The sequence below is a fragment of the Euprymna scolopes genome, chromosome 28 (genome assembly GCF_053919585.1).
Source record: "Euprymna scolopes isolate OS-2025 chromosome 28, ASM5391958v1, whole genome shotgun sequence".
NCBI lineage: Eukaryota > Metazoa > Mollusca > Cephalopoda > Sepiida > Sepiolidae > Euprymna > Euprymna scolopes.
This window is the reverse complement of record NC_136509.1, coordinates 2,617,884-2,637,732: the sequence shown is the minus strand read 5'-3', so window position 1 is coordinate 2,637,732 and position 19,849 is coordinate 2,617,884. Positions and strand designations below refer to the sequence as shown.

The 19,849-nt window shown below is 31.6% G+C and overlaps 1 protein-coding gene across 1 annotated transcript in view; it reads left to right on the top strand.

Moving 5' to 3' along the window:
• LOC145249431 (uncharacterized) overlaps nt 1-19,849 on the top strand; it is a 911,941-nt gene that overhangs the window by 322,110 nt on the left and 569,982 nt on the right. The window contains exons 39-42 of the mRNA XM_080110989.1: nt 2,523-2,663; nt 4,640-4,804; nt 13,704-13,889; nt 16,898-17,315. Of these exons, the coding sequence (XP_079967115.1) occupies nt 2,523-2,663; nt 4,640-4,804; nt 13,704-13,889; nt 16,898-17,315 (910 nt within the window). The remainder of the gene's footprint in view (nt 1-2,522; nt 2,664-4,639; nt 4,805-13,703; nt 13,890-16,897; nt 17,316-19,849) is intronic.

Here is a 19,849-nt window from a genome sequence, read left to right as displayed (position 1 = left end):
ATCAGTTCCCTGATTGGGGGAGAAGGAACTGGTAGTACAGCCTTTTGGTATATAGGGTTTCCCCTACATGGACCAGTAACTCATTGCATCAATGACAATGGTCGTTGATTGCAGCATCCGCCGGAACAGAGGATACAATTGGATCTTGGCCCAAAGGCCAGAAAAAAGGGTTTTTTTTTTACTATTTATTTAAAAAGAAAATTCAATGGCTCCTGTTTTAATTTTCAGCCTTGCAGATAGCTCAGTCATTAACAGCAGAGGAAAAAATAAATCGTAGCGTTTTGGTTTCGATTTTCGGTGGTGGCGCACGAGCCATTTTCTAATTTTATTTTTAATAATTACTATATATTAGCTCAATATAATATAATAATAAATACGAAATTTGCATTATTTACGGACTGCCTAAGATACACAAGATTGATACTCCATTGAGAACAATCTTGTCGATGGTAGGTTTGGCCCAACACAATCTGGCTAAATGACTTGTTTCAATCCTTGAACCAGTCTGTCCTTTTTATTCAACACATTGCACACCCGATTCTTTTCATTTCGGATCGACTATCAAGAAGCATTCTCTCACCACTAGCAACTGTTATTTTGGTCTCCTTTGACATTAGCAATTTGTTTACTAATGTCCCTCTTGACGAGGTTATCGACATATATGTTGATTTTATTTAGAGAGGCCCGGTCCCCCTTATCTCTTTTCCTGGGGCGGTGTTCGTTGAACTCATGGAACTTGCTACCAAGTCTGTTTCCTTTAGTTTCAACGACGTGATGTATCGCCATTTGTTTATACAAAAACCCACTTTCACTGGTCTTTATCTGATGGGATTTCTTTGCACCCACTACCAGGAAACTTAATCTCATTAGAAACCTAACCCATCGGGCACTTGTTATTTGTTCTCCACCTTTTATTGATTCGGAAATTGACAACATTAAAAGGATTTTTCATTATGAATGGATATCCGCCTACATTAGTTAACAAAGTTATTAATAAGAAAATTAAATCATTTTCTCAGCTACCAAAATATGGTCCATCTAGACTCCTGGTATACCTTAAGTGACTCTGGATTAGACCTGAAGGCCAACTTATTCATGATAAGATTTCCTCTCTGATTTCTTCTAATTTTGGTGCTCTATCCCTCCGAGTTGCTTTTGCCACAAAATCTGCCTTTCCCTCATTTTGTAAGGATGGTTTGCCTATCTCTCAATCAAGCAATATTGTTTACAAATTTCAATGTCGGTGTAGTGCCGTCTATATAGGCAAGACTACCCAGCGTCTTCAGGTTAGAATCGCCTAACATGTTCCCCGCTCCTACTGAGATCATCAATCTACTACCAGAAGGTCTCAATCTGTAGAATCGTCCATCTCCGGAGTGTTTTTTTCTGTTTTGCACGGAGAATGTGCAAAGTTCCACCTATTTTAAGTAGTCACAGTTTTTTTTTGTTTTTTGTTTTTTGTTTTTTTTTTACCTCCTCTCTGCTCTTACTCCATTCCACTACCTAATATTCTAAAAAAAAAAATCATTTTTCAGACATATACTCTTGAAAAGTTAGTCTGAACGAAAAGCGCTTCGGGTGTATTTTAGCGATCTCGTTTTTAATCGACTTATTTTACTGAATTGTACATTTGTTACATGTAACTTCCCCTATTTTTTTTCTTTTTCCTCAACCCGTTTTCCATCTTATTTTAGTCGCCTTAATTGCCACTATGGTTTATTTCTTTACAATATATATATATATATATATATATATATATATATATATATATGTGTGTGTGTGTGTGTGTGTGCGTGTGTGTGTGCGTGTGTGTGTAATGAATAAATGACAAATGTCTATATGCCAAAGTTCATGATGTTGACCATCTTACAATTTATTCCTTTAATTCATTTGACATTTACAATTCTTGTAAATGTCAACTGAATTGAAAGGAATAAATTGTAAGATGGTCAACATCATGAACTTTGGAATATAGACTTTTTCATTCATTCATTATATGATCTGTAATTACATTGATCTTCTTAAATAAGGATCGGTATATATGATAAGAAAATAAAGTATATTTCCACAGAAATATCTATAGGTGTGAGTGTGTGTGTGTAAATTGTGTGCATTTGTATTGGAGGAATATGCTAATTGGCATTCGTATTTCATGCTACCTTTTAAAAGAGGCTGCTGTGATAACGAAGGAACTTTTCTGTAACCAACTCTGGTAGACGAGTCAAAATAAAAGCAAACAAATGCCAATAACTTAGTGTCTCAACCAAAGAAGCTGTTAATCCAATCATGTCCTCAATGAAATTGTTGTATCTTAAACGTAAACATTATTTGACCTATTTTATTTTATCGAGGCATTTTTGCACGTCAAGAAATATTCTTTAACAGGAAACATCGTTTTTATAAAACGTGTTCACAATTGTAAGTACATGTTAACACACCAAACAAAAAATGTAACATTTTTTCAGAAGAATTAAAAGAAACGCTTTTATAAAAAAATTATTATTCCAACTTCTTTTCTTCAGGTTCGATCAAGGGAGGGAGTGGTGGCGGACACGGTGGGACAGGTGGGCGTGGCTCAGCTCAAACCGACGTCGGTCGCTCTTATGACACGATTTACACACCAATTCATTATGGAACTTACGGAGGATTTGGAAAAGATGTTGGTAAGTTCAGATGAATCGTTTAAAGAAATTTGAAAGGAATCATCGTGTTTTCTTGTTGTAACCACAAAATCAATAAAGGTTACCGTACTATGGTTTCATGTTTATTTCAAATTAAATTATGTGGATTTTTTCTTGTTTATTTTTAATTTAATTGCTAATCTTGGATGACGTTACAAAAGTCCAATAGTATAAATTCGGAATCAGTAATGAGAAAAGTATTGAGAAACGTTGATTCGCGTGAATAATAACAAAGGTGTGCAGTACGGGTTAGGGTTAGGGTTATGAAAGTTCAGTGTAATGACTAAGGTTAAGGCAAGAGAATATTCTTCTCGTTATTTTGACTCCCGAGTATATATCTAACAAAGACACAGCCAATATACTGATAACCACATCACTCTATATAAAAGCATATAAGATATACACTTTATGGGGAAAAGCAAATAGAACCTGGTGATTATTAAGAAAGTACAATATAGTAACTTAAATGATCAATGATGAAATATTTTTCTTTTTTATAATATAGAAAACTATTATTTGTTTATATAAATATATAATTATTTTTCAACCAAGTTGTACATGAGTTTCGAATTTACGTTCTTCTCAGTTTAGGAAGTGAGAATTACTGCCGGTCGAGAAATTCGGACCCAGTCAGAAAGTCATCCATAAAATGTAGGTTGCTATTCAATTATATATCTACTAGTATTTTATCCCGGCGTGGCCCGGGTGTTTGGAGATGTTTGCCGAGCAAAAACAACAAAAAAGGCTAATTTTTTTAACTTTAACCCCTATTATATCCCCTTAAAATTTATTGTTTTTACTCAACCTTCGTGCTTAAGTTAGATACATGTCCAAGGAACCTATATCTAAAATTTCAAGTTTTAAGACCCAAAATTGTCGGAGGAGTTTGGTAGAGTTCTCAAAGGTAAGATCGTTAAACTTTGATCCCTTAACAGCGAAATTTCTGGCTGTAAACAAATCACATAGATTTTTCCAAATCTCAGTACCCTGTATATCAAAGTTCGAGTCTGTAGACTAAAAATTGGCAGAGTTATTGCGTAGGGAAATGTACACAGACAGGCAGATACACACATACATACACAGACACAGACACAGACACACAGTCACGTTCACTTCTATAGATATACTAGCATGGGTGCCCGGCGTTGCCCGGGTGTTTGGAGGTGTATGCTGAGCAAAAAAAACGGTAATTTCTTTAACTTTAACCCCTATTATGACCTCTTAACATTTTTTGTTTTGGGCTCAAATTACATTAGTAAGTTAGATCCATGTCCAAGGAACCTATATCTAAAATTTCAAGTGTTTAGACCCAAAATTGTCGGAGGGGTTTGGTAGAGTTCTCAAAGGTTAAATCGTTGAATTTTGAGCCCTTAACAGCGATATTTCTGGCCGAAAACCGATCACATCGATTTTCTTAAATCTCAGTACACTGTATATCAAATTTCGAGTCTGTAGACTGAAAATTAACAGAGTTATTGCGTCGGAAAATTTACACAGACACACAGACAGACACACAGAAACGTTCATTTATATATATATATATATATATATATATATATATATATATATATATATATATATATATATATGTTAAATACTGACTCACCGTTTTGGAAATTGACTTCGGAATCTAGTGAATCTTATTTCGTTTACAGCTTCTTTCTCACAAAAAAACGTTGTTTCGCGTTTTCTTTTCAATCAAATTTTTGTGGTTCATCTTCAACTCAGCTCCAAACATTTTGTTGCCCTCTTAAATAATCATAATTATAGTCAGTTTAATCCCTGATATTTAATCACAGTGTTAAACTCATTAGCCACTTGATAAACTCTTTCAATATTATCCTCGAGTGGATCTTGTCCTTGATAAACAGTGACTCATAAGTATAAAATATTTAATGAATCTTTGAATTTAAATAATTTTTAGATATGTAAATAAATAAATTTGTTTTACTTTTCAGGTTTATTATATTTTGGTGATAAGCCATATAAAAATCAGTTGGTCTACAAAGGTTTTGGCGGAAGTGGTGGAGGAGCTTTTCGCATCCAAAGTTTACACGTTGAGATAGATGGTGAATTGAAAGTTGATGGTGAAGATGCTGATATCAAACATGGGTTTGGAGCTGGTAAGATCGATTCTTTCTTTCGTAATATCTGTTACATAAGTATCCTTTGTGTGCCAGAAAATGCATGTCTAGCAATTACTATTCCACATAAGAAACGTGCAGATATTTTTTTTTGCTTTTTGTACGGAAGAATATAGTGTCATAAGAGGTGGAAACGTACTCTGTAGACTGTACAAGAACGTAGGAATGAAATAAAACTTTACAACATATAAAGTTTGTTGTGTGTATGTGTGTGTGTGTGTGTGTGTGAGCTGGCTGTATCAGCATAGCAAATCCATTCAATTGTATTTTTAAGCTATGTAGATCTAATATATACTTTTATACAACAGAAAACATATAGTAAAATTGCTTCACGAACTCTCAGATTTGTGATCACCACTTTTGTTGTTTTTAATAAATTATTTGAAAAAATTAAAACATTTTCTCGTTTATATTATATAGAACTAGAAGGGAGACCCGACGTTGCTCAGAGTAAATGAGGATCAACGAACTTTCAACCCTTTCAATATTTTCTTGTAATCGACATCGATGAACGTGTTCATTTCTCAATCAAATTGATTGATTACCTGCTGTAGTCATTACAGTGCACTAGAAAAAAGGCTTATAATGCCGCCTCGCAGTGACTTAATTTACAATGTAGTGCACTATACAGAACCTGCGATTGATTTGATAATTTATTTTTTATATAATTGCTTGAATAAACGCAAAAGTTAAGTACCATCATTAAATTGTGCTGTAGGCAGAAACGTTCATTTCTAACGCATACGTGTCTTATCAAAGAACCTACTATTAATTTTATACGTCGGGCCTTCTACTTGTGCTGTGATAACAATTATAAAAATCACTGTATCAGAGTGTAACCTTGGTCAAAGGCGGACTGTACCTTTATTTATCGGATTTTTCGATTATCGATGTTCGATACTTATCGAAAGCATTCTGATAAGAAATATATCTAAGAACATTACGAAACTATCAACGATATTAAAAATAAATCGACCCACCCGTTTCCGAGTTCATAAGGAACCAAGAACACACACACACTAATTGCCATTTATATACAAGCAAAGATTAGAATTTTTCTCGAGTGCAAAATTCCACAGTTAAATTAAAATAAAGTAGGCGACTCAAGCTTCTTCTATATTAGCTACACCAATTAAATGTACGAGAAGATGACATTGCTTCTAGGGATTTACCAACCTTACCCTTGATCTTCAGTTTGTAACACTAAGAATTTAGAATGGTCGCACGAATTAATATTTTTGCTAATTTTTTTTACATAGGGTTCACCACTTATCAAAGCCAAGAGGCCACTCGAGGATAAGGGTTAAAGAGTGTACAGTAGAAATTGGACAATATAGTAATCGTCAGTAATGGAATTACTCGACTGATGGTTTGAACCGCTGTTTACCGGCCCAGTCGCAAGAACTAAACATTATCTCAAATGCTTCAATTATTGTCTCTTAAATATTTCGAGAAAAAGAATATTTACTGTTTGATTTGTGTCATTAAAGTAAGGACTAATCAAGTTCAATGTTTTTTTTTTGTTGACAGTGTTTTTATATAATATAAAAGACTTTAAGTGAATGAATCAGCAGTTTCATCCAAATAACGACATCCGTACATTAAAAATTCAGGAAAAAAAATCCACATTATAAAAAAATTCCAGTTGTCGCTAAATTTTTAGTTGCTTATTTTGCATTTTTTAAGTTTTTACTAGACATACCAACGTACATACAAACTTGTTTTTACATAAACGATTTCATGTTGCTTTATGTGTAAAATAATACGAAGTAAAGCCATATTCAGTCAAAAAGATAGAACAAAGTGACAACAAGAATGTATAATTATGCAAGCCGGAGATATGTGACCTTACACACTATAATCCCAGGAAACAATGGCCGTAGGGTTAGTTTTTTTAGGTTAAGGTGTGGAATACGATGCTTTTTCAGCCCCTGGTAACGGTATGTTCCCCATTTTACTGTCTGAGTTATAATGTTATTTGATTATATACATGTATATTATATACTGTACTATATTTTGTTAGAAATTTTTAATGCCCTATCATCGCGGTGTTCAACTATATATATATATATATATATATATATATATATATATATATATATATATATATATATGTATTGGGACGATTAATAGGATTCGGAAAGAATCTGGATTTTTCAGCGTATCGGAATCAGTATTGGAATAAAAAAAAATGTGTGCTTTTTTTCGATACCAAAAATGATTCTTTTAATTGGCTTTAGTTGATGTTGTTTCACGCAAATCTTCTATTGTTGATAGTAATTGTAAAATAAGAGAATATATAATTCTATTAAACTATTAGTAAAACTAAAATCGATGAACAATCACCTCTACAATATTTTATTTAATTTAAGAAGATATCTGTAAATTAAACACGTTACGGTGATTGGGAACAAATAACAAGTCATAGTTAAACTTTTAGAGATTTTAAAAGAATCGTAATTGGTAATTGTATCAGAATCGATTATAATATTGGAATCGTCCTGTAATATATATATATATATATATATATATATATATATATATATATATATATATATATATATATATAGCAAAAGTAACCGTGGTTGACTGGGTTCAAAAACAGCCTACAGAAAATGGACTCTGATTCATGAAAATATGATAGGTTATGAAAAAGAAGGGTCGTAAATTTGAGTTGAATTTGGGGGTATCAAAACCAAAGCAAAATATGATGAAAGTAAAAATAAAATCGATAAACCTCATAATTTATTATACTATACCTGTTCGCACTGAAACACTTATCACAATATTCTGTGGATCTATATTAAAAAACCTTGTTAAACTTTGTGAAATATTTCCATTCGATTGAGGTCAGGTGCGAACGAACACCCTATAATTTTATTATACCATATTTCTTCAAACTGAAACGTAATTATCACAATATACTTACGCAGATAGATATGAAAAGTCTTTATTAAAGTGTGTGCCTATTTCCATTCTATGGAGGCCAGACGCGAACGCAGACCCCACAATGTTATTATACCATCGCTATTTAAGTTAAAACATACTTATCAAAATATTCTTATGTACATCTATATCAGAAACACTTGTAAACTTTTTTTTTAATTTTTTAATTTTTTATTTCCATACTTTTTTGACCAGGCGCGAACGCAGACCCCACAGTTTTAATGCACCTCCGTTCTGCCAAATCGAACATACCCATTCCTGTGTCTCGATACATCTTCTATCATTATATGTAACCAGTTTTTAAAAATAGGCAAACATATAGGAGCGTATTCGTGACCAGACACACACACACACACACATTCAGCTTTATATATATATATATATATATATATATATATATATATATATATATATATATATATATATATATATATATTACCGTGTTATCTGCTTAGTTAAACATGTTTCGGTTAGCGAATCGTATCAACGATCCAGTAACTTCATCAGACTTTAACAGGTTTATATATATATATATATATATATATATATATATATATATATGTCTGTGTGTGTGTCTGTGTGTGTCTGTGCTACAAACCAGACTTGTTGAACACGGCTGCGCGGCATACGTTTGTATCGTTATACCTCCATCATTAACATCAACTTTTATAAGTGAAGTTTCCGTCTGCAGACTTTCTCTTAAGATTTAATTGGGATTTCACGAACTTATCTGGTTGTCATAACATCTGGATTAGTCTGATCGAACTTATATAATCGTCTGATTCTGCTTCGTTTGCTCGTCTCAATAGAGCGCAACTTTTTTTTTCCGGCGATTATGTAAGTTTATACTATCCCAATGTTTTTCTTTTTTTATAGAAAGAAAAAAAGATTCAGGTTTATGTTTTCTATTTTATAAGACCATGCGTTGTTTTGTGCTTTTTATAAAGTTTTTCAATTTACCAGTTTGTATTATTAACACAGTTACAATAAATTGTTAATTAGATGCTGTAAATGCATTGTTAGTTTTAAAACTAGGCAACCCCTTTGTGGCTTCAACTCATGATGAGTAGGAGAATAAAAAGTGAAAGAAGTTAACAGTTAACAATATATGAAAATACCATGTGTTACTTGATGAATATATATCTATAAAAGTTTAAGTGTATGTCTGTGTGTGTACATTTCCCTGCACAATAACTCTATCAATTTTTAGTCTACAGACTCGAAATTTGACATACAGGGTACTGAGATTTGGGAAAATCGATGTGATTGGTTTTCGGCCAGAAATTTGGTGATTAAGGAGTCAAAGTTCAACGATTTGAAATTTGAGAACTCTACCAAACTCCTCCGACAATTTTGGGTCTAAACACTTGAAATTTTAGATATACGTTCCTTGGACATGGATCTAACTTAATAACTTAATTTGAGCCCAAAACAATAAATTGATCGCTTTTTTTTTACTAAACATACACCTCTAAATACCCGGGCAACGCCGGGCACCAATGCTAGTGTGTAATATTTTAAGAAGGTTGAAATTATATATATATATATATATATATATATATATATATATATATATATATATATACTAGCATTTCAGCCCGGTGTTACCCGGGTGTTTGGATGTGTATGTTGAGCAAAAAAAAAAGTGGTTGTAGGAAGGCAGCCTTGGACCCGTAACGCGAAGGAGGACAAGAATGGGGGAAAAAACCTGACGTCTTTGCGGTTACGACCACCACCAAACCTGAAGTGACGTATGTTAACATTTTTGCTAGACAATCGAAAGGAGGGAATAACTTTCAAAAATATCGGCGAAATCGACCCCCCCCTGTAGAAAAGTGCCAAGTTGAAAGTGAAGATATTAATGTTTTTAGCCAATTGTCGCATGAAAGGTCGAACGTCAAAGGGATACTGATCTTGGTAAAATCCGCCGCCTCTGTCGAAAGTTATAGGAAAACATGCAAACATACATACATGTATATATTAGTAACTAAAAATTTTCGACCCAAACCGACGAAAAGCTTGCCCTATCTCTGAATACCCTTTATGTAAAATTTCAAATATTTAGACCAGAAATTTCTGAGTAATTAGGTAGAGACCGCAGAGGTAAAATTTTATTTAAATTTGACCGCTATTATGACCCCTTAAAATGTATTGTTTTGGGCCCAAACTAAGTTATTTAGTTAGATCCATGTCCAAAGAACCTATATCTTAAATTTCAAGACCAAAACTGTCGGAGGAGTTTGGTAGAGTTCTCAAATTTCAAATCGTTGAATTTTGACCCCTTAACAGCAAAATGTAGGGCCGACAACCGATCATCTAAATTTTCCCAAATGTCAGTACCTGTATATCCAATTTCGAGTCTGTAGCCTTATAATTGACAAAGTTATTGCGTAGGGAAATGTACACGCGCGCGCAGACACGCCCACTATACTACTTCAGATATACTAGCATTTAAGCCCGGCGTTAACCGGGTGTTTGGAGGTGTATGCTGAGCAAAAAAAAAAAAGGGTAATTTTTTTACTTTTGACCCCTTTTATGACCCTTAAAATGAGCTCAAATCAAGTTATACAGTAAGATCTATGTCCAAGGAACCTATATCTTAAATTTCAAGTGTCTAGACCCAAAATTGTGGGAGGAGTTTGGTAGAGTTCTCAAATTTCAAATCGTTGAATTTTGGCCCCTTAACAGCAAAATCTCTGGCCGAAAACCGACCATCTCGATTTTCCCAAATCTCAGTACCATGTATATAAAAGTTAGAGTCTGTAGCCTTTAAACTGACAAAGTTATTGGGTAGGAAAATGTACACAAAGAGACACACACACACAGACATGTTCACTTTTATAGACATACTAGCATTTCAGCCCAGCGTTGCCCAGGTGTTTGGAGATGTATGCTGAGTAAAAAAAAAAACAAAAAAACGGGGGTAATCTTTTACGTTTTACCTCTATTATAACCCCTTAGCATTTATTGTTTTTGGTTCAAATCAAGTTATTAAGTAAGCTTCATGTCCAATGAACCTATATCTAAATTTCAAGTGTTTAGACCCATAATTGTCGGATGAATTTGGTAGAGTTTTCAAAGGTCAAATTGTTGAATTTTGTCCTCTTAACAGCTAAATTTATGGCCGAAAACCGATCGCATCGATTTTCCCAAATCTCAGTACCCTGTGTGTCAAATTTCGAAAATGTAGACAAAAATTGACAGAGTTATTGCGTAGGGAAATGTACACAGACGTACAGACAGACAGACTCACAGACACGTTCACCTTTATATATATATATATATATATATATATATATATATATATATATATATATAAATATATATATATATATATAAATATATATATATAGATATAGAGATAGATAGCTAGATATATAGATAGATAGATGTTATTTTGTTTTTGTTATACGTTTCAGATGCATTCAATTATTTACGAAAGTGTATTTTTTACCCAAACGCGAGTTGGGAATAATTTTCCCTTTAACTAATTTGGCACCTCAACTTGAGGAGCGGCTCATATATTGCTTTTAAAAACAATATATATATATATATATATATTAGGGATGGGACGATTCCAATATTTTTCCGATTCCTATACAATTAACGATTCCGTATTAAATTCTTTATAAATATTTAAATATTTAGCTATAAAGTTGTTTCTTTTTCGCCATTACCGTACAAAAACACTATGCAGATGTTTTCTGAAACGTAAATATACACCTGAGTGATTATCTATCGATTTTAACTTTACTAATAATTTAAAATCAATCAATACTCGTGTTTTTTAGTATTAATATCAGCAGGAGAAAGAATTTTCTTTACAGAAAATTAAATAAAAATGTCAAATAAAGAATCGTTCTTGTTATCACACATTTTTCCGATTCCGATACTCTAAGAAAATTCAATATATATATATATATATATATATATATATATATATATATATATATATATATATATATATATATATATATAGTACTGTTTCGTTATATCAAAGTTAATCAGTGCGGCGAGACTACAACTACCTGGAGCCGGGCTTGAAACTTGACCGCCTAGATGACAGTAGGCACTCCTACCGTTACGCTTTGCAGCTGCTGCTAAGATGGGTATATGAATTAACAATGATCAAGCACCTAAACTCCCTTTGTTGACACAAACAGCTTCGGTAAATACGCTACTGGCAGTTTGTTTATCATTTCCCAATATGTTCAACTCAAGATAAGGAGTATTTATAAGCATCCAAGCATGGTACTGTTTCGTTGTATTACAGCTCATCAGTGCGGCTAAACAAGCAACTCTGTATATATATATATATATATATATATATATATATATATATATATAGTAATGACTCTCAAGAGTGTAAATAAGGCGAGATTTATATGTGTGTGAACAAATGCTTTTAGGTAATATGCCTAATACGAGGGCTTTTTAAGTTGAGTCCGACTGAAAGCAAATCGATGTTTATCGAATAAAATATGACCTAAGTAAATTCGTTGACGTTAAGTAATTTACAATATCCGTACCCCGTGTATAATCAACTTATCCATGTAAATTAATTAATAACGGATGTTTTACAAATTTTTATGCAAGAAGTGAATCATATACTCATTTGACGATCATTTTCATCAGCAACATCTGAACAAAGTTCTGTTTTATAATTAAAGAATGTCTCGTTGTTCAACTATTGTTTAATAGTAATATCAACCCTTCTACAATACAATGATATGTTATGTCAACACCAATGCCCTTTTCATTTTATATGCGTATAAAATCGCGATTCATTGTAAAAGAAAGAGTTGCATGTTAATGGATGTCTGTTACTTGAATATATAAAACTCCTCTTCGTTGTCATGCATGTATAAATAATCTACATATTACATACTGCATATGAATGTATCAAAGCGCGTGTTTAACATATTAATAAGCAAATCAAATAACAGAACTTTATAGACAGTTCTTTGCATCGGGCTGTTAACTGCAGTTCAGAATGTATGTATAATTAACAAAACACAGCTCAAAAGTAAACATCCAGATTCCAGTTTTAAAAAAACAATAAACATTCATAATTATTAACATATACGTCATATTAAATTTATTGACACCGTGATGATTGGAATCGTATTACAAAGTTCTTTTCACGTATATTTACATCTGAAGTCGTAAACTTCCATTAGCATCGAAAGTAAAAGTGTCGATGGTAACGCTAAGCCAATAATTCACTAATTGAATCAAAAACTCTGGGACTACATGGTTTAATCGTTCACGTTTTTAACTCCTGTGATTTAATGGCTACTAAGATCCGGGTATTGCTACAGTCAACTGTTTCGAAACTTCAATTACGTCATCTTTTACGTTTGGGAATGAGTTATTGTTATTGTTTTACTGCTATCTTTTGTTTATAATTCTGGTGAATTCCTGATCTGTCAAATATCGTTTTCAAATATTTAATATTTATATATTTCAAACTGTCAAACATAATTTAGGTACGTTTTCTGTGTATTGTTTGAACTTATTAATGTAATTATAAGGTTTAATATTGTGAAAATTGTAAGAATTTTTTCTCTTGAACTGTGTGGAGGGTTTGTTTCACTTGGTTTATGCTTTGCTGGTGTGGATTTTATGTGATACGTATATGAACGAGTGAGTTGACTCCTATCGCTTTTTGCGAATCGAAATGTAAATAAAATCAGATGTCTCATCCTTTTTGTATTTTAAACGAAAAACATGTTTACGTGTTAATTTCTCTTTTTTAAACGTCAGTTGCCGTCCTCGGTTTGAATCCTATTTAAAACAAACAAGATGTCTTTTTTATTCTTAACTTTAATAATCAACCATCATGCATTGACTATTTATCTAACTAACCTACTCTCTAGCTATCACTAGCAATCTCTCACATCATAATGTTTGATGTGCTTTCTTTTTGCAGGTGGTGGCGCCGGTGGAAGTGTATGGATCAAGTGTGAAAACATTATGGGTCATGGGAGGATAACTGCTCGTGGTGGGAGTGGCGGAGGAAAAGGAAGCATCTCTGGCGGTGGTGGTGGCGGAGGTCGAATTTCCGTTCAAACATTAGACATTGCCAAATTTAATGTGACTACCCTCGCCCCAGGAGGTTGGTACCGTTTTTTAGTTGTTCTTTGTCTGAAGTATGGCCATATTCATGCCGTTATTCTAATTTAACAAATGCCTGTTCTTGTGATATTTTACAAAATTCATTTAGATAAGCATGGCATCATATCGTATTTTATGCAAAGGATCTGAACAAAACCAACATTTTAACGAAAGTAAAATCTTTCTGGTTCTCTCTTTTGAATTTATGCACGTGGTTCAATGGACAAAAGCTGGTTCATTTTATTGAAGCTAAAGCCAAACTCCTCTCTGTTCATCATGATCGCCCTGACCACATTAGGTCCGAATTGAAATGAATGGCTTTCGTCTTGGAGAAGCATCTTTCCTTGAGAAGCTTCTGGGATTGACCTTGACTGTTGATCTGAAATGGAATGTATACATCAAATCTATTGCCAGGATAGCTGGAAAAAATAATGAGACCATTCAACCGCTTCAGTAGGTATCTCACTGCCGATGCAATCCTCCATGTTTATAAGAGCCAAGTATATCCTAAAATGCAATATTGTTGCCACATATATACTGGAGCTACTCGGCGATGCTTATCTTGTTTTTATAGATTTCAAAACCGACTTCGAAACCCAGTAGGTGATGTCATTTTCTCTTCCCTGCAACCTATTTCATACAGATGAGACGTTGCTAGCCGGTCTCTGCTCTATCGTTAATTCCATAGCAAATGCTCACCTGGGATCCAATCTATGGTCCTCCTTTGTAAGATATTTACAAGAAACACTCAACCTACTACAATCACTATCAGAATTTGCCGCCTTTTGAACACTGTTTCATTGGTCTTTCTCCCAGATGACTATAATATCGTAGCTTTGAAACCAATAAAAACAGGTTTTTGTTTAACCAGATCCTTAAATAATCAAATTCTACCCAACTTTCATATTTAGCGGTTACTATATTCATTAAACTTTATCCTTGAGTGGACTTTGAGCTTTGATAAGTGGTGACTACCTTTAAAAAACAAAAACATATTATTGCATTCGTCATATTTAAAGTATATGTGTTTCAAAATATGGTAGCTAATATTAGCAAAAGAGTATCAAAACTTTCTTCGAACGCTGAAGTGTTCAAGCAAGCAGCGCCATATCATAATGAAGCATTACATAAAAGTGGATTCATGGAAAACATAAAATTCCAACAGCCTCAAGATCAAAAAGACAGTAAAAAACGAAATAGGAGATGGAATATAATTTGGTTCTTACATCCGTTCTCACTTAATACAAAAACTAGTGTAGGACATTTTTCTTAGACTTCTAGATAAACATTTTTCCATAAAAGCACAGACTGCAGAAAATATTTAATAGGAATACTGTAAAAGTAAATTACTCTATAGCACCATCAATCAAGTATATAATATCTAAGGAACCAGGCTGCTCTTGCAGGACCAAAAATAAGCTCATATTGGGGTGGGGGTGGGGGGCAACTGTAAAACTGAATCTCTTGTTTATGAAGCTACAAGAAAGCATAACGGAAAAATATGTAGGTATGACACAAGGCCCATTTAAACAAAGATATTACGCGCATATGAGCTCCTTTAGAACTAAAACAAGGATAAAACAGCATTAGAAACCCGGGTGTGGGAGCTTAAAGAAGAGGGTACACCCTTTTCCATAAAATGGAGGACAATCGAGCATAAACCAGTATATGCATCGGAATTGAGTCAATGCTCTCTTTGTAATGCGGAAAAGTACCACATCCTACGGGCAATTCATGACCCAGAAATAAGATGCTTAAACGTGAGGAGTGAATCTTTTAAAAATTGTATACATAGAAGGAAAGCACACCTTATAAACTGGGTCAGTGAAAAAGACAAAACCAAAATCTTTATGTAGATAAAAACATATTTTAGTTAACTTTTAAATTCTAAAATTGAGTTTAGTTTGTAAAATTGGATTTTAATCGTAAATTTAAATTAAATTTATTATAGATTTTAAATTATTGTATTATATAATTTTTTTAAATCATACTTTATAAATGTAATTTAATATCTAGTTCAATTTTAAAACTATAGGGAAGAATACAATAGTATTGAAGTTAATATACTAGGAAAATCTCTATGGCTAGATGAGTATCCCCACCAAACCTTGAAAGAGTTGAAATTTTTAAACGAATTTTTAAACGCGTTTCGATATAATTAGATGGAATTTTACGTTTTCATCGAAATTGAGATAAATTTGATGTTTTAAATTTTAAAAAAATTTTAAAAACATATTTTTTTAATTTTTAAATAAATTTTGGTTTTAATATTAAAGGCATTTAACATAAAAAGATTTTAATTGAAATTAAATTTTAAATTTAATATAATTTAATTTTAAAGTTTATAAAATTATTACCATCCGATAAATAAAAGGGGGTCGCAAAACGAAAGTTACACGTGACCTTATGTTGTATATATATATATTTCCACTTCCGGTTATAAAATAGATGCGTAATGAATTACGAGATCTTGATATGGTTATATAAAACGGTTCTAATTATCGGGTTTGAAACCGACGGTACCAATAACTTGTCTCATTTAAAAACTTTCTGTAAACAAAATATACATATATATAAATACGCTCTTATTTTCGGACTTTCCTTATAATTGAGCACTCTGCTGGATCTCTTTCCCATTTCATTCTTTTTCACAACGGCCATTATCTTCACATGCAAATTCTTGTCATGGAAATTAATAAACTTTCTATAGACGATAGTTTTTTTTCTTTCTCGTTCCGGTCTTCATTGTGTCACTTGACAGGATAGACAGAGGCGCCGTCACTTGTGTTATTTTCGCCATATATTAACATTGATCGACATCCATTTTTTTTCAAAAAGAATATCATTAATAAAATTATACATGAACTGCGAAATTTTCATGCATCTTGTTAGTCTATTAATAATTATATTATAAAAAATAATAAAAATAATAATAATAATAATAATAATAATAATAATAATAATAATAATAATAATAATAATAATAATAATAATTCTTCACCTTTGCAGGATTTGGAGATTATGAATCTGGGGGAGCTGGAACGGTCTACCTTGAAGCTAAGAACATTACGACTGGTCACTTTTTACGAAAAAGTTTACTCATTAACAATGACGGCCAACATTATCCCAAAGAAAAAAATACCAGACAACCGTTAGAAAGTCTTTTCGACGGAAACTACAGCAATATTGGTCAAGCAGGTGGCATTACCTGGCTTTATCATAACGACTCAACTTACAGTTTTGACGAAATAACAATTGAGGGAAATGCACATGTCGCCATATTAAGCAACACTTCCTCCAGTCGTGTCGGCATTTTTGTTAATATCTTGAAGGGAGACACAACAGGGGTCCTCCACGCCGGACAAAAGCAAACGTTCAAATTTCAGGATATTAATGTATATCTGCCTGTGAATATAATAGCATACAGGTAAATTAAGTTTTCTTTTATTTTCATAATTAACGATTCCGATAAAGTTACCGATTCCGATAAAATTCCCGATTCCGATAAAGTTACCGATTCCGTACTAAATTTCTGATTCCGATACAATTAATAATGTCTAAAAATTTAACTATAACGTTGTTATTTTTATTAACTATGCATATATTTTCTCAGACGTACAAATACACATGTATGGATAATCTATATTTTGTAATTTTACTCGAAGGTTCAAATCAAAAAATATTTATTATTTTATTATTACCAACAAAGTGGAATATATTGTGTAAAACAAAATTAAATAAATAAGACAATTAAAATAATCGTTTTTAGCATAAAAATAGGCACACACTCTTCGGATATCTATACACAATAAAGTTTTTTTTCGATTCCCGATTACGATCTGTCGTCCTAACACTTTTACATTTATAATATAATTAAGTAAACAATATAACGATATAAAATGAATATAAAAATAACAAAAAAAATAATTAATAGACTCGACCACACTCTTTCATATCTTCATACATATTGCAGACTATTCAAGAAAAAATGAATAAAATAAAATCAACATACGTGTATAAGCTAAATACACATGTATATAAAAAGTCAACATACGTGCACGTAAAAAATAAATATATATGTCTAAATAAAATCAATATAAATACATATAAATACATATATGAAATCTAAAACATACATAGTCTATATAATAAATCAATATTTATACATGAATATAAAAATGAATAATAATGTATACATAAAATCAATATGCATACATGAAGATATAAATTAATATACATACATAAATATATAAAATGCATATACATATATGAATTTATATTAAATCAGTATATATGCATAGATAAATATAATCAATGTACATACATGTTTATAAAGATCAATAAACATAAATTAATATATAAAATCAATATTCACGTATATATCAAATCAATATATCCGCATATAAAAATAAGAATGCATGCATTTAGAGAATAAACATACATGCTTATAAAAAATAAATATAAATTTATATAAAAAAGCAATATGCATATATGTATATATAAATCAGCCTACATGTTATATAATCAATGTACATGTATATATGAAATTATTATACATATATATATAATTAATATATATGTATATATATACATATATATATAAAATGAATATACATACCTTTATATATAAATTCAATATACACGTATATAAAAATCAACATAAATACACGCATGTATAAAATAAATATACATATATAGAGAGAAAATATAAACATGCATGTTCATCTAAAATTATTATGCATCTATATATTAAATTAATATGCATATATATATATATATATATATATATATATATATATATATATATATATATATATATAGGTTGGTTGGTTGTTTTTGTTTTACGGAATATCAACCCTTTTCGGGTTATTTAATGCCGAATCAAAGATTTTGAAGAAACATTTTTTTAATAGAATATATTTATTGTTTTCACGTCGGCTTCTATTCAACCCATAGTTGGGACCCTAACAGGTACTACCACTCCGGGTCAGAGTGGACCTGGTAGCAATGGTAATTAAAGGGTGGCTCCACACTCCCCAAAGCCCACAAGCTGGGGCCTCACCACTGGATATAGTTTAAGGTTATATCCAGGACCCCCATTGAGGGACTTTTACCCTCTGCAGGGGGGCAGTCGGCGTATTCTAATGTCCCACCGATATATGAAATAGTTATATATATATATATATATATATATATATATATATATATATATATATATATATATAATCAATATACATGTCTATATAAAATATATAGGCATGCATATAAAAAATTTATATGCATACATGTATATATAAAATCAATATAAATATATAAAAAACATTAATATATATACATGTATATATAAAATAAGCATGCATGAATATATTAAATGAATATATATGTATATAAAAATCAACATACATGTATACAAAACATTTAGATACATATATACATGGCGCTTCTGAATTTGTGAGATGAGGATTAGTTATTCGTATTTTTTAACTCACTGTTGTTATCTTTAGTGTGATCTTCACCAGGTTTTTCTCGATGTAAATGAATTTACTATATATATATATATATATGTGTGTGTGTGTGTGTGTGTGTAAATACGCATCAGGTACGCTTGAAAGCAAAAATACAGCGTAATATTACAAAAATAAACAAATATTTTACTTGTTTGAAATTTATAATTGAAATATATTTCTGAGTCAAACTCCATCCTCAGTATTTTGAACATATTTTTTCTTCTTTTTTGCCATGTTGGAAAGTTGGAGAGAGAAAAGTCAGCAGTTTTATTTTAAAATGTCAGAACAGTGCGTTGGCTACGCGAGATTAACGGCAGATGTTTGAGTTCCGTTATAGAAGCGTTTATTTAATTTGAATAAAATATATTACGCATCAGTTGCGCTTGAAAGTCAACTTACAACACAATATTACGAGAATAAACACATATTTAATTTGTGTGAAATTTATAATTTG